General features: G+C 42.8%; 1 protein-coding gene across 2 annotated transcripts in view; it reads right to left on the reverse strand.

Annotated features, from left to right (window-relative positions):
- LOC121555770 (striatin) overlaps positions 1-14,182 on the reverse strand; it is a 91,678-nt gene extending 77,496 nt beyond the window's left edge. For both annotated transcript variants that reach the window (XM_041869604.2, XM_041869602.2), the window contains exon 1: positions 13,793-14,182. In XM_041869604.2, the coding sequence (XP_041725538.2) occupies positions 13,793-13,999 (207 nt within the window). In that variant the 5' untranslated portion in view covers positions 14,000-14,182. The remainder of the gene's footprint in view (positions 1-13,792) is intronic.
- Between the last annotated feature and the right edge of the window lie 421 nt (positions 14,183-14,603).

Here is a 14,603-nt window from a genome sequence, read left to right on the forward strand (position 1 = left end):
TTTGCCTCAGGTGAGGTGACGTCAGCGACTCATTTTAATACGTCCAATGATATGCTTTGTATATACTTCACTCCCCGTTCTAATTTGCATAACCTGTCAGGCCCTGCAGTATTATCTTTGGATTCAGCAACAGGGCAGATAGCTAGCTAGTTACCAGTAAGCAAAAATGTCTCATTACAGTGTGTAAAAGCAATTTGCAGCAGTTGTTTAACTTCCCCATGAAGGAAGATTTAAGGGAGAAGTGGGTTACATTTGTTTCCCAAGCTCAGGATGCACCCAAGTTGACCACAAAGAGTGCCATTTGCAGAGAAGATTTTGCAGATGAGTGCTTCGAGAACCTGCTGCAAAAAGAAAATGGGGTGTGCCAAGTTTCTTGCACTGAAGCCCGATGCAGTTCCAACACTTGAGTTGCCACTGACAGTCCCAGCAGCAAGCACCATGTACCGGTAAGTAACTAGCTAACATAGAATAGCAGAGATGATTTAGCTAACCAACGTTAATTAATTTGTCAATGTTGTGCTAACGTTAGTTCCGACATGAACATCCATATCCTTGCTTTCACTGATCTAACATTAGCTGGCTAAATTAGCTAGCCAAATATCTGACTAAAGAGAAGACGGTGGATGCTGCATGATGTAGCTACGATGCTATGATGACGTTAATGTTCTATTTTATAGTGGTTGATTAGGTCCGAGTCATGAGTAAGATTATAGACAGGTTGGTTGTTTAGCAACAAAACCGGCCGGTGTGCAACTATGGGGCAAAACAGACGGGGGTGACTTAGATTGCTTTTTTATTTTTTAGGGGGTGGATCAGCTTTAATATAGCAAATAGATTGTGGCTTCTATCAATTTAATTGTCTGCATCATTTCCAATCCCCCATATATATACACAGTGCCTTGCAAAAGTATTCATCCCCCTTTGCGTTTTTCCTATTTTGTTGCCATTTAAATTGATTTTTATTTGGATTTCATTTAATGGACATACAGTCGTGGTCAAACGTTTTGAGAATGACACAAATATAAATTTTCACAAAGTCTGCTGCCTCAGTTTTTATGATGACAATTTGCATATACTCCAGAATGTTATGAAGCGTGATCAGATGAATTGCAATTAATTGCAAAGTCCCTCTTTGCCATGAAAATGAACTTAATCCCCAAAAAACATTTCCACTGCATTTCAGCCCTGCCACAAAAGGACCAGCTGCCATCATGTCAGTGATTCTCTCGTTAACACAGGTGAGAGTGTTGACGAGGACAAGGCTGGAGATCACTCTGTCATGCTGATTGAGTTAGAATAACAGACTGGAAGCTTTAAAAGGAGGGTGGTGCTTGAAATCATTGTTCTTCCTCTGTTAACCATGGTTACCTGCAAGGAAACACGTGCCGTCATCATTGCTTTGCACAAAAGGGCTTCACAGGCAAGGATATTGCTGCTAGTAAGATTGCACCTAAATCAACCATTTATCGGATCATCAAGAACTTCAAGGAGAGAGGTTCAATTGTTGTGAAGAAGGCTTCAGGGTGCCCAAGAAAATCCAGCAAGCGCCAGGACCGTCTCCTAAAGTTGATTCAGCTGTGGGATCGGGGCACCACCAGTGCAGAGCTTGCTCAGGAATGGCAGCAGGCAGGTGTGAGTGCATCTGCACGCACAGTGAGGCAAATACTTTTGGAGGATGGCCTGGTGTCAAGAAGGGCAGCGAGAAAGCCACTTCTCTCCAGGAAAAACATCAGGGACAGACTGATATTCTGCAAAAGGTACAGGGATTGGACTGCTGAGGACTGGGGTAAAGTCATTTTCTCTGATGAATCCCCTTTCCGATTGTTTGGGGCATCCGGAAAAAAGCTTGTCCGGAGAAGACCAGGTGAGAGCTACCATCAGTCCTGTGTCATGCCAACAGTAAAGCATCCTGAGAGCATTCATGTGTGGGGTTGCTTCTCAGCCAAGGGAGTGGGCTCACTCACAATTTTGCCTAAGAACACAGCCATGAATAAAGAATGGTACCAACACATCCTCCGAGAGCAACTTCTCCCAATCATCCAAGAACAGTTTGGTGACAAACAATGCCTTTTCCAGCATGATGGAGCACCTTGCCATAAGGCAAAAGTGATAACTAAGTGGCTCGGGGAACAAAACATCGAAATGTTGGTTCCATGGCCAGGAAACTCTCCAGACCTTAATCCTATTGAGAACTTGTGGTCGATCCTCAAGAGGCGGGTGGACAAACAAAAACCCACAAATTCTGACACACTCCAAGCATTGATTATGCAAGAATGGGCTGCCATCAGTCAGAATGTGGCCCAGAAGTTAATAGGCGATATGCACAGGCGAGCATGACGTATTTCCGGTTAAATCTCAGGATGGATGTAAACCACCCGGTTATCGTAGAATGCTGTGCTACCGTATGCTAGCATTGAATGCTTTTCGTCAAAAACATCCGAAACGGTTAATTTTCGTTGTTGTTGTTGATCTTAAATGTTTATGTTAATGTTTTTACTTGTAATACTTCGTCTTGACTTATAACACGATGACGTGTAAACGTACGAAAGGGTCCTTTCAGAAACGGGATGACAGCTCTTCCAGCCGTCACTGCTGTGTGCCGCAATGTCCAGTGTCTGTCAGATGCAATTCTTCTTTTACTTTTCCCAAAGACAGTGAATTACATAAACGGCGGGTGATTAACATTCCACGAGTCAACTTTCTTACAACAAACACACGAGTCTGCAGCCGACACTTTCTAAGTGAAGATGTGATAGAGCCTCCGACTCCAGCTGGGCGCAGACGTCTGAAGAAGGGAGCTGTTTCAATGGAACAATTTCAGTCTTCCAGCCCCGCGGCCCGGAGTTTGGGAAAGGACCGAGCGTCCCAACACAGAAACCATGAATGATCCGTCTGTGGAATTGGACTGTCCTCCTGACCATGACTACTGCAACAGTACTGAACCTGCTGCGCTGGATATGTCCCTTGACCACGATGAAGAACTTAGTGTAGAGATAGCAAGGCTCCGAAATCAAATTGAGGAGAGAACTATCAGCAGGAAGTTCTGCTTGGAGAGGTCTGCTGGATCGGATGATGACACAAGGTTTTTCACAAGGTAAATTAAAATGTCCAATGTGTTTAATATATGCATATTTATATATATACACACTTTTGTGCTTTGTGCATCACTTTCCTACTGTCTTGCACCACTTGGCTATACTGTCTCCCACCACTTGGCTATACTGTCTCCCCACCACTTGGCTATACTGTCTCCCCACCACTTGGCTATACTGTCTCCCCACCACTTGGCTATACTGTCTCCCCACCACTTGGCTATACTGTCTCCCACCACTTGGCTATACTGTCTCCCACCACTTGGCTATACTGTCTCCCACCACTTGGCTATACTGTCTCCCACCACTTGGCTATACTGTCTCCCACCACTTGGCTATACTGTCTCCCACCACTTGGCTATACTGTCTCCCACCACTTGGCTATACTGTCTCCCACCACTTGGCTATACTGTCTCCCACCACTTGGCTATACTGTCTCCCACCACTTGGCTATACTGTCTCCCACCACTTGGCTATACTGTCTCCCACCACTTGGCTATACTGTCTCCCCACCACTTGGCTATACTGTCTCCCACCACTTGGCTATACTGTCTCCCACCACTTGGCTATACTGTCTCCCACCACTTGGCTATACTGTCTCCCACCACTTGGCTATACTGTCTCCCCACCACTTGGCTATACTGTCTCCCACCACTTGGCTATACTGTCTCCCACCACTTGGCTATACTGTCTCCCCACCACTTGGCTATACTGTCTCCCACCACTTGGCTATACTGTCTCCCACCACTTGGCTATACTGTCTCCCACCACTTGGCTATACTGTCTCCCACCACTTGGCTATACTGTCTCCCACCACTTGGCTATACTGTCTCCCACCACTTGGCTATACTGTCTCCCACCACTTGGCTATACTGTCTCCCACCACTTGGCTATACTGTCTCCCACCACTTGGCTATACTGTCTCCCACCACTTGGCTATACTGTCTCCCACCACTTGGCTATACTGTCTCCCACCACTTGGCTATACTGTCTCCCACCACTTGGCTATACTGTCTCCCACCACTTGGCTATACTGTCTCCCACCACTTGGCTATACTGTCTCCCACCACTTACCTGTTGTCTTGTGCCATTTACCTTCCTTCAGACAGTATTGGCAGAGCAGTGGGTGAGTGGTGCAACATTGTAGCCTAGTACCAATAACAACAGTAGAGTGAAGGTGTTGCTCCTAATTCCTCTTGAAAAGTAGAAACATCAAGTACAAAAGCAGGGAAGTTGGGCCATATGTTTATAAGGAAAGAAGTAAAGATGACAGGACAGTTTTGAGTAGAACATCAGCAGTTTGAAGAATAGAGTGGAATATGTTACTGTCATTGCAGTCGTCAAGTCAGGAAAAAGTAGTAATCTCATTATTGTTTACATTTCAAACCAAACTCCAATTTGTTTACAACAGACCCAACAACAAAGCATGGCAATTCCCACTCAGCTACCCTGGTCTGTATTAGGCTACCACTGTTCAGCTATCGTGGAAACCACTAAAAGTTCTAAAGTGTTCTCTTAGCGACGGCAACCAAATCTGTGGTAACATTAAACGAGTAAAACACGTGTTGAACGGAACCTTGAACAAGTTCAACAGAACTTTGAACGTGTCACTTAATCTAGTCCTACTCTCAGCTGGTGTGGTGGCTTTAGTTTCTTCATTGAGCGGTAGCAGTGGGCTCTCACAGAGATCTCATTTGGAGCCCTGTTTTTACCTGATCCTTTCATAAAAGTACAAACACATGAAGTGAGAGGTATATACACATGAATACACTTTATTTAAAGCATGATTAACCCGAAGCAGGACGGAGTCATGACTTTAAAACACCAAAGCAAGGCTTCTAGCTCAGGCTAGCTATCATTAGCATATTACCTTCAAAGTTGCAAAGAAAATAAGAAACGTAAAATGTGAAGCCTTTATCCAGTTTGCTACGTGGTGTCGTACTGGATGTCCGGACGACCCTCCGTATATCATTAACAGATACTTTAGGCAACTCCAGCAAACACCTTGTAAACTTCATCTCTGCCATCATAACGGTCTACTGTCACTGTCTAATGTTTTTTCCCGGTAACCGGAAACGCCCAAGCATCCTTACGCCAATGCGGAAGTGATGCGTGCATAGAGCCTATTGACAGCATGCCAGGGCGGATTGCAGAGGTCTTGAAAAAGAAGGGTCAACACTGCAAATATTGACTCTTTGCATAAACGTAATGTAATTGTCAATAAAACCTTTTGACACTTATGGAATGCTTGTAATTATAATTCAGTATACCATAGTAACATCTGACAAAAATATCTAAAAACACTGAAGCGGCAAACTTTGTGAAGACCAATACTTGTGTCATTCTCAAACAACTTTTGACCACGACTGTAGTCATTTCAAAATCTGCTCTTCCCAGGCAACCAAGTCCACCAAAGATGTGGCGGTTGGCCAGGAGGTCACTTTGTATTAGCATCGAAAGACGGATCATCCAAAACCTCCACCAGCTAAGCGGTCACGGATAGAGTGTGTGGAGAGTGTTGATGACTCCGTAATGATGTTACCCAATCCAGATGATCAGTAGATTCTTGCTCTACTATTGTTCTGACAAGGAGAGAATGTTTTACATGTTTTACAACCACTTTCCGTGTTAGTAAGAGGAAACGGTACTACCCCCTAATCTATCAACGTACATCTTTATATCAAAATAGTTTGACTAGGTAAGTATAGTAGTGGTGGAGCTTACACTAAATTGGCCCCTTACTCCTGAGTGGCGCAGTGGTCTAAGGCACTGCATCGCAGCGCTAGCTGTGCCACTAGAGATCCTGGTTTCGAATCCAGGCTCTGTCGTAGCCGGCCGCGACCGGGAGACCCATGGGGCGGCGCACAATTGGCCCAGCGTCGTCCATTGTAGGGGAGGGAATGGCCGGCAGGGATGTAGCTCAGTTGGTAGAGCATGGCGTTTGCAACGCCAGGGTTGTGGGTTCGATAAAATAATGTATGTGCTAACTGTAAGTCGCTCTGGATAAGAGCATCTGCTAAATGACAAAAAAAAAAAATAATAATAAAAAGTATGTTACAGATGAGCACTGAATGGAGGGTTAAGGCTAGGGGGGAGGGATTGAGAGTGAGTTGGGACTGGAAAGGGTAAAGGGTCTGAATACTTATGTAAATAAGGTCTTTCTGTTTTATCATTTTAATACATTTGCTAAATATTCTAAAAACCTGCTTTCGCTGTGTCATTTTGGGGTATTGTGTGTAGATTGATGAGGAAAATGTAATTTAATCAATTTTAGAATAAGGCTGTAATGTAACAAAAATGCAGAAAAAGTCAAGAGGTCTGAATACTTTCCGAATGTATATTTTATATCATCTTTGTATCTCAAAATCATTGTAATGTGGTTAACCTTCATCTAAATTAAAAAACATTTAATCTAAAAGATAAAATTCAACCAGAGAGCGCCCTTAGATTATGGGAAAAGGCCGCACTTGACCGTTGCACTTTAAATCATTCCCACGGTGAACGGCTAGGTCCGCTACGTGATGAAACAACACTATTGCAGAGACCTTGATATTACCGGCCGCAATTGATATGATGAAAACAATGTGTGGGGAGGCAGAGGGACAGAAACTCACATCAATACCTTTGTCAGATAACACTGTGGTTAGAGGGGGAGTGTTGGAAAGATTTGTTATTGCATTGAGAGAGGAACTGTTGTCATTCCCAATGGATGTAAAAAAAACAGACTTGGTTGACCTTCTGTGTAATGAAGAGAAAATGTAACAGACATATTTGGGAAACTGAACAAACGGAATGCAAGCATGCAGGGGAAATACAAAAACATTTTACAGATGAGTGACCGAATCAGTGGATTCAGAGAGAATCATTCGTATTTGAGTCTTTCTAAAGCGAACCATGCCCCCTTCCATCAGCATCAGTAAGTGTCCCACATGAGTGATGACTGCTCACCTCCAACGCTTGGAAGAGCACTTTGGGACCTACTTCCCAATACGTTTGACTGTGATCCTGGCGCAGTTGACATGCCGGTAAGTGAAATCGAACAGCTGATTGAGCGGTCATGTGACCGAATGCATTCACGGGTCACTACGGTGGAGTTTTGGTTACTGAGTCAAAAGGAATACCCTGCCGTCTCCCTCTTAGCATTAATGCCGCGTTAAAAATAACTAGGAACTCGGAACTGGGAAATCTCCAACTTCCCACTTCAGTGCGTTCAAGACAACTGGGAACTCGGGAAAATAAATGAGCTTCGACTGGGAAAAATCATTTTGAATGGTCATCCGACTCGGAATTCCAACTCTGGAACGTGGGCCTCTTTCTAGAGCTCCGGCTTTCCGACCTAAAGATCACTGACGTCATGATTTTACCTCGTATTTTTCCTCTGATGAACTGGTGTGGGTCTAAGGCTTTAGAGGGTGTGAACGATGCTAAATGGGCATAAACAAAGAGCAGCTCTGTAGCTGTTCAATGTGAAAGGTTATCTTTTATCTTTAATACTGTAAATGGTTTGCCTAATGGGGGAACTTGGTGAGATGATGTTCAGAGAATCCATTTAGGTAATTTGGTGAAAGTAGTCCTTTTCTAAATATATGTTTCCCAGGGGTTAATGTTGAGCACGTGTGAAAACCACAGCAAAATGTTTGAATGTCTTTTTGTCCTAAATGGGATTATACATTTATCACCTTTTAAAGCAGCTTGACTTCTCCGTGTTTCCTCCAACTACAGTGTATGATGCCATTACTTCTCCATGTTTCCTCCAACTACAGTGTATGATGCCATTACTTCTCCATGTTTCCTCCAACTACAGTGTATGATATGCCATTACTTCTCCATGTATCCTCCAACTACAGTGTATGATGCCATTACTTCTCCATGTTTCCTCCAACTACAGTGTATGATGCCATTACTTCTCCATGTTTCCTCCAACTACAGTGTATGATATGCCATTACTTCTCCATGTTTCCTCCAACTACAGTGTATGATATGCCATTACTTCTCCGTGTTTCCTCCAACTACAGTGTATGATATGCCATTACTTCTCCATGTTTCCTCCAACTACAGTGTATGATGCCATTACTTCTCCATGTTTCCTCCAACTACAGTGTATGATATGCCATTACTTCTCCGTGTTTCCTCCAACTACAGTGTATGATATGCCATTACTTCTCTATGTTTCCTCCAACTACAGTGTATGATATGCCATTACTTCTCCATGTTTCCTCCAACTACAGTGTATGATATGCCATTACTTCTCCGTGTTTCCTCCAACTACAGTGTATGATATGCCATTACTTCTCCGTGTTTCCTCCAACTACAGTGTATGATATGCCATTACTTCTCCGTGTTTCCTCCAACTACAGTGTATGATATGCCATTACTTCTCCGTGTTTCCTCCAACTACAGTGTATGATATGCCATTACTTCTCCATGTTTCCTCCAACTACAGTGTATGATATGCCATTACTTCTCCGTGTTTCCTCCAACTACAGTGTATGATATGCCATTACTTCTCCATGTTTCCTCCAACTACAGTGTATGATATGCCATTACTTCTCTATGTTTCCTCCAACTACAGTGTATGATATGCCATTACTTCTCTATGTTTCCTCCAACTACAGTGTATGATATGCCATTACTTCTCCATGTTTCCTCCAACTACAGTGTATGATATGCCATTACTTCTCTATGTTTCCTCCAACTACAGTGTATGATATGCCATTACTTCTCCATGTTTCCTCCAACTACAGTGTATGATATGCCATTACTTCTCCATGTTTCCTCCAACTACAGTGTATGATATGCCATTACTTCTCCATGTTTCCTCCAACTACAGTGTATGATATGCCATTACTTCTCCGTGTTTCCTCCAACTACAGTGTATGATATGCCATTACTTCTCCATGTTTCCTCCAACTACAGTGTATGATGCCATTACTTCTCCATGTTTCCTCCAACTACAGTGTATGATATGCCATTACTTCTCCATGTTTCCTCCAACTACAGTGTATGATATGCCATTACTTCTCCATGTTTCCTCCAACTACAGTGTATGATATGCCATTACTTCTCCATGTTTCCTCCAACTACAGTGTATGATATGCCATTACTTCTCCATGTTTCCTCCAACTACAGTGTATGATATGCCATTACTTCTCCATGTTTCCTCCAACTACAGTGTATGATATGCCATTACTTCTCTATGTTTCCTCCAACTACAGTGTATGATATGCCATTACTTCTCCGTGTTTCCTCCAACTACAGTGTATGATATGCCATTACTTCTCCATGTTTCGTCCAACTACAGCGTATGATATGCCATTACTTCTCCGTGTTTCCTCCAACTACAGTGTATGATATGCCATTACTTCTCTATGTTTCCTCCAACTACAGTGTATGATATGCCATTACTTCTCCATGTTTCCTCCAACTACAGTGTATGATATGCCATTACTTCTCCGTGTTTCCTCCAACTACAGTGTATGATATGCCATTACTTCTCCATGTTTCCTCCAACTACAGTGTATGATATGCCATTACTTCTCCGTGTTTCCTCCAACTACAGTGTATGATATGCCATTACTTCTCCATGTTTCCTCCAACTACAGTGTATGATATGCCATTACTTCTCCATGTTTCCTCCAACTACAGTGTATGATATGCCATTACTTCTCCATGTTTCCTCCAACTACAGTGTATGATATGCCATTACTTCTCCATGTTTCCTCCAACTACAGTGTATGATATGCCATTACTTCTCCATGTTTCCTCCAACTACAGTGTATGATATGCCATTACTTCTCTGTGTTTCCTCCAACTACAGTGTATGATATGCCATTACTTCTCCATGTTTCCTCCAACTACAGTGTATGATGCCATTACTTCTCCATGTTTCCTCCAACTACAGTGTATGATATGCCATTACTTCTCCGTGTTTCCTCCAACTACAGTGTATGATATGCCATTACTTCTCCATGTTTCCTCCAACTACAGTGTATGATATGCCATTACTTCTCTATGTTTCCTCCAACTACAGTGTATGATGCCATTACTTCTCTATGTTTTCTCCAACTACAGTGTATGATGCCATTACTTCTCCATGTTTCCTCCAACTACAGTGTATGATATGCCATTACTTCTCCGTGTTTCCTCCAACTACAGTGTATGATATGCCATTACTTCTCTATGTTTCCTCCAACTACAGTGTATGATATGCCATTACTTCTCCATGTTTCCTCCAACTACAGTGTATGATATGCCATTACTTCTCCGTGTTTCCTCCAACTACAGTGTATGATATGCCATTACTTCTCCGTGTTTCCTCCAACTACAGTGTATGATATGCCATTACTTCTCCGTGTTTCCTCCAACTACAGTGTATGATATGCCATTACTTCTCCGTGTTTCCTCCAACTACAGTGTATGATATGCCATTACTTCTCCATGTTTCCTCCAACTACAGTGTATGATATGCCATTACTTCTCCGTGTTTCCTCCAACTACAGTGTATGATATGCCATTACTTCTCCATGTTTCCTCCAACTACAGTGTATGATATGCCATTACTTCTCTATGTTTCCTCCAACTACAGTGTATGATATGCCATTACTTCTCTATGTTTCCTCCAACTACAGTGTATGATATGCCATTACTTCTCCATGTTTCCTCCAACTACAGTGTATGATATGCCATTACTTCTCTATGTTTCCTCCAACTACAGTGTATGATATGCCATTACTTCTCCATGTTTCCTCCAACTACAGTGTATGATATGCCATTACTTCTCCATGTTTCCTCCAACTACAGTGTATGATATGCCATTACTTCTCCATGTTTCCTCCAACTACAGTGTATGATATGCCATTACTTCTCCGTGTTTCCTCCAACTACAGTGTATGATATGCCATTACTTCTCCATGTTTCCTCCAACTACAGTGTATGATGCCATTACTTCTCCATGTTTCCTCCAACTACAGTGTATGATATGCCATTACTTCTCCATGTTTCCTCCAACTACAGTGTATGATATGCCATTACTTCTCCATGTTTCCTCCAACTACAGTGTATGATATGCCATTACTTCTCCATGTTTCCTCCAACTACAGTGTATGATATGCCATTACTTCTCTATGTTTCCTCCAACTAGATAGATATGTCTCAACTACTTCTCATGTGTTGTACTTACAGTGTATGATATGCCATTACTTATCCGTGTTTCCTCCAACTACAGTGTATGATATGCCATTACTTCTCTATGTTTCCTCCAACTACAGTGTATGATATGCCATTACTTCTCCATGTTTCCTCCAACTACAGTGTATGATATGCCATTACTTCTCCGTGTTTCCTCCAACTACAGTGTATGATATGCCATTACTTCTCCATGTTTCCTCCAACTACAGTGTATGATATGCCATTACTTCTCCGTGTTTCCTCCAACTACAGTGTATGATATGCCATTACTTCTCCATGTTTCCTCCAACTACAGTGTATGATATGCCATTACTTCTCCATGTTTCCTCCAACTACAGTGTATGATATGCCATTACTTCTCCATGTTTCCTCCAACTACAGTGTATGATATGCCATTACTTCTCCATGTTTCCTCCAACTACAGTGTATGATATGCCATTACTTCTCCATGTTTCCTCCAACTACAGTGTATGATATGCCATTACTTCTCTGTGTTTCCTCCAACTACAGTGTATGATATGCCATTTAGAAGCTCTGAGTCTGTACTTTTATCCAACGTAAAAAACACCATTTAACATTTTGGAACATAAGACTGAAATGAGATGGTGGGACACATATGGCAAATTGACAATACATTATTTACCATTAATTTCTAATGGGCACAAAATAATCTGAAACAACCAAAACAAACAGCAAATGCATCCTACAAGTTTGCTAAATGCTATATGACAAAACAAAAAAAGACTCCACTATGCAAGTAACCATTTCATTGTACCATTTACACCTTCTGTGCATGTGACAAATAAACATTTGATATAGTGTGTGTTTACCAGAGACGGTAATGTGAAGAACAACCTGACCTGCACCAAAGTCAGATTAGATATAGGCCAAGGACTAGATACAGTGTCTTTTTCTTATTACTTTTGCTACTACTTTCACCACATTTAGTCTTGAAATCTTTGCTTGTTTACTACACTGTGAATCCTTAAAGGGTTGGGTGGGGCCATTTTCTCAAAAGTGGGTTTACAAGTTTATCAACTTTCAAAGCAGAATTACTTTCCCATTGTTCCTCAACTGCAGTGGGTGATATACCATTTTCTAGCTCTGAGTCTCTACTTTTATCCATTGTAAAAAACACAACTTCAAATTTTGCTACATGGGCAAATATGTATGAAAGTTTTAATTCAAATCAGTCAGTTAGTAGCGAATCAGGGGAGATGTTGTCATTCACTATTCATTCTGGGCCTACATCATGTATTACATAGTAACTACACAGAAGAAGACACTGTGGTGGAGTGGAATGAAGATGGAGTCTGTCCAAAACAGGTACACTTAGGCTAGTCATGCAACTGCAGAGTGTGGCTAGGGATTTAATTGGTCAAATAATAGACTGAATCAGTGTGGTAAAAAGACAGAAACCAATCTATTGTGTTCACACTCACAAGATGAGCACATCCACATCAGCCCCACAAACTGTGTCCACTCGCCATTCCTGGCCCCTGCTGCAAACAACAGTGTGTGTGTGTGTGTCCAAGTGCCAGCTGAGCCCTGTTCAGAGCATAACAGTGACAACTGAACTCAAGATGTCAGGTCAGGAAGGAGGAAAATATGTCAGGACAGGAAGGAGGAAAAGATGTCAGGACAGGAAGGAGGAAAAGATGTCAGGCCAGGAAGGAGGAAAAGATGTCAGGACAGGAAGGAGGAAAAGATGTCAGGGCAGGAAGGAGGAAAAGATGTCAGGACAGGAAGGAGGAAAAGATGTCAGGGCAGGAAGGAGGAAAAGATGTCAGGGCAGGAAGGAGGAAAATCAATTACACAGGAAACGTCTGTGTCCCCTACATTGTTCTATCGTTCCGCCATCTTCAGATGGGCAATGTATAAAGGTGTGGAGTGTGTGTGTTCATTGGGGGGTGGCATCACTAATGTGTAATGTAGTACTAACTATACGTTAACGTTATACCATCACAGGATTCAGCAGCTTCAACGCCTGTATTTTCCAAGACAACAGCAGAGGGAGCGGATTTAATAGCCAACCAGTTGGTTTGCTAGATTATTCCTATAACATTAACTAGTTCACTACCTGGTTAGCCACTCTTGGGGGATTTCACAAGCGTCCTAGCTTAGCCATGGCAGTTGCTAACTAGCTAGTTAGCTTGCTACACAAATAAACGTCCAATGTTAGGCACTAGAGACAAAACATTAAAATCAAATCAAATTACACCTCATCCAGAACTAACTACCGTTAACTAACTGCATGCAACTATGTTAGCTAGCGTCTTATCCTCACGACGAAACTACCTAACTAGCTTGTCAATAAATAATGGCTAACCTGGTTGCTACTTAGCATGTGCTAACCAACCAGGAGACGATGCGCGCTAGCTAATGCTAACTAAAACAATCACATTTATGCAAAGAATAGCTATGTAGCTAGCCTGATAAGACCATCGTACAAATCTGCCGTCATCATCACAAAACATCGTTCAAAAGTGATTACAAATATCAAAGTTATTCACCTGCAATTCGGCGCGTTGCACCTCCCATTGTGCCTTCTCCACTTCGAAGCGGGCCCATTCGTGTTGCAGGAAGTGTAGGATCCCCGGGATACTGTACGGAGACCTGGCCGCCTCCCCTGCGTCCCCCTCCGGCAGCAGTCCCTTCCCACCGCCCGCTAAGATAGAGTTGTTGTTGAAGAAAACGCCGGGCCCTGCCTGTTCGTCCATGGCCTGGGCTCGGTTCAGGTCACGGACAGAGGGATCGCTCCACTTTTGTGTCTCTGATTCGTGAGGATGTTCACCAAGTCAGATGTACGGTGTGCAATCGGAAGGGTAGTAACTACTACCGTATATTGACAGCTCTCTCTCTCTCTCTCTCTCTCGCAATCGGAAGGGTAGTAACTACTACCGTATATTGACAGCTCTCTCTCTCTCTCTCTCTCGCAATCGGAAGGGGTAGTAACTACTACCGTATATTGACAGCTCTCTCTCTCTCTCTCTCTCGCAATCGGAAGGGTAGTAACTACTACCGTATATTGACAGCTCTCTCTCTCTCTCTCTGCAATCGGAAGGGTAGTAACTACTACCGTATATTGACAGCTCTCTCTCTCTCTCTCTCTCTCTCTCTCTCTCTCTCTCTCTCTCTCTCTCTCTCTCTCTCTCTCTCTCTCTCTCTCTCTCTCTCTCTCTCTCTCTCTCTCTCTCTCTCTCTCTCTCTCTCTCTCTCTCTCTCTCTCTCTCTCTCTCTCTCTCTCTCTCTCTCTCTCTCTCTCTATGGGGACTGGGCTTTCTGACAGCTAGCTGTTATTGACTGACGTCAGAGAACATCCTC

Source organism: Coregonus clupeaformis, unplaced genomic scaffold, assembly GCF_020615455.1.
Source record: "Coregonus clupeaformis isolate EN_2021a unplaced genomic scaffold, ASM2061545v1 scaf0037, whole genome shotgun sequence".
Classification (NCBI taxonomy): domain Eukaryota; kingdom Metazoa; phylum Chordata; class Actinopteri; order Salmoniformes; family Salmonidae; genus Coregonus; species Coregonus clupeaformis.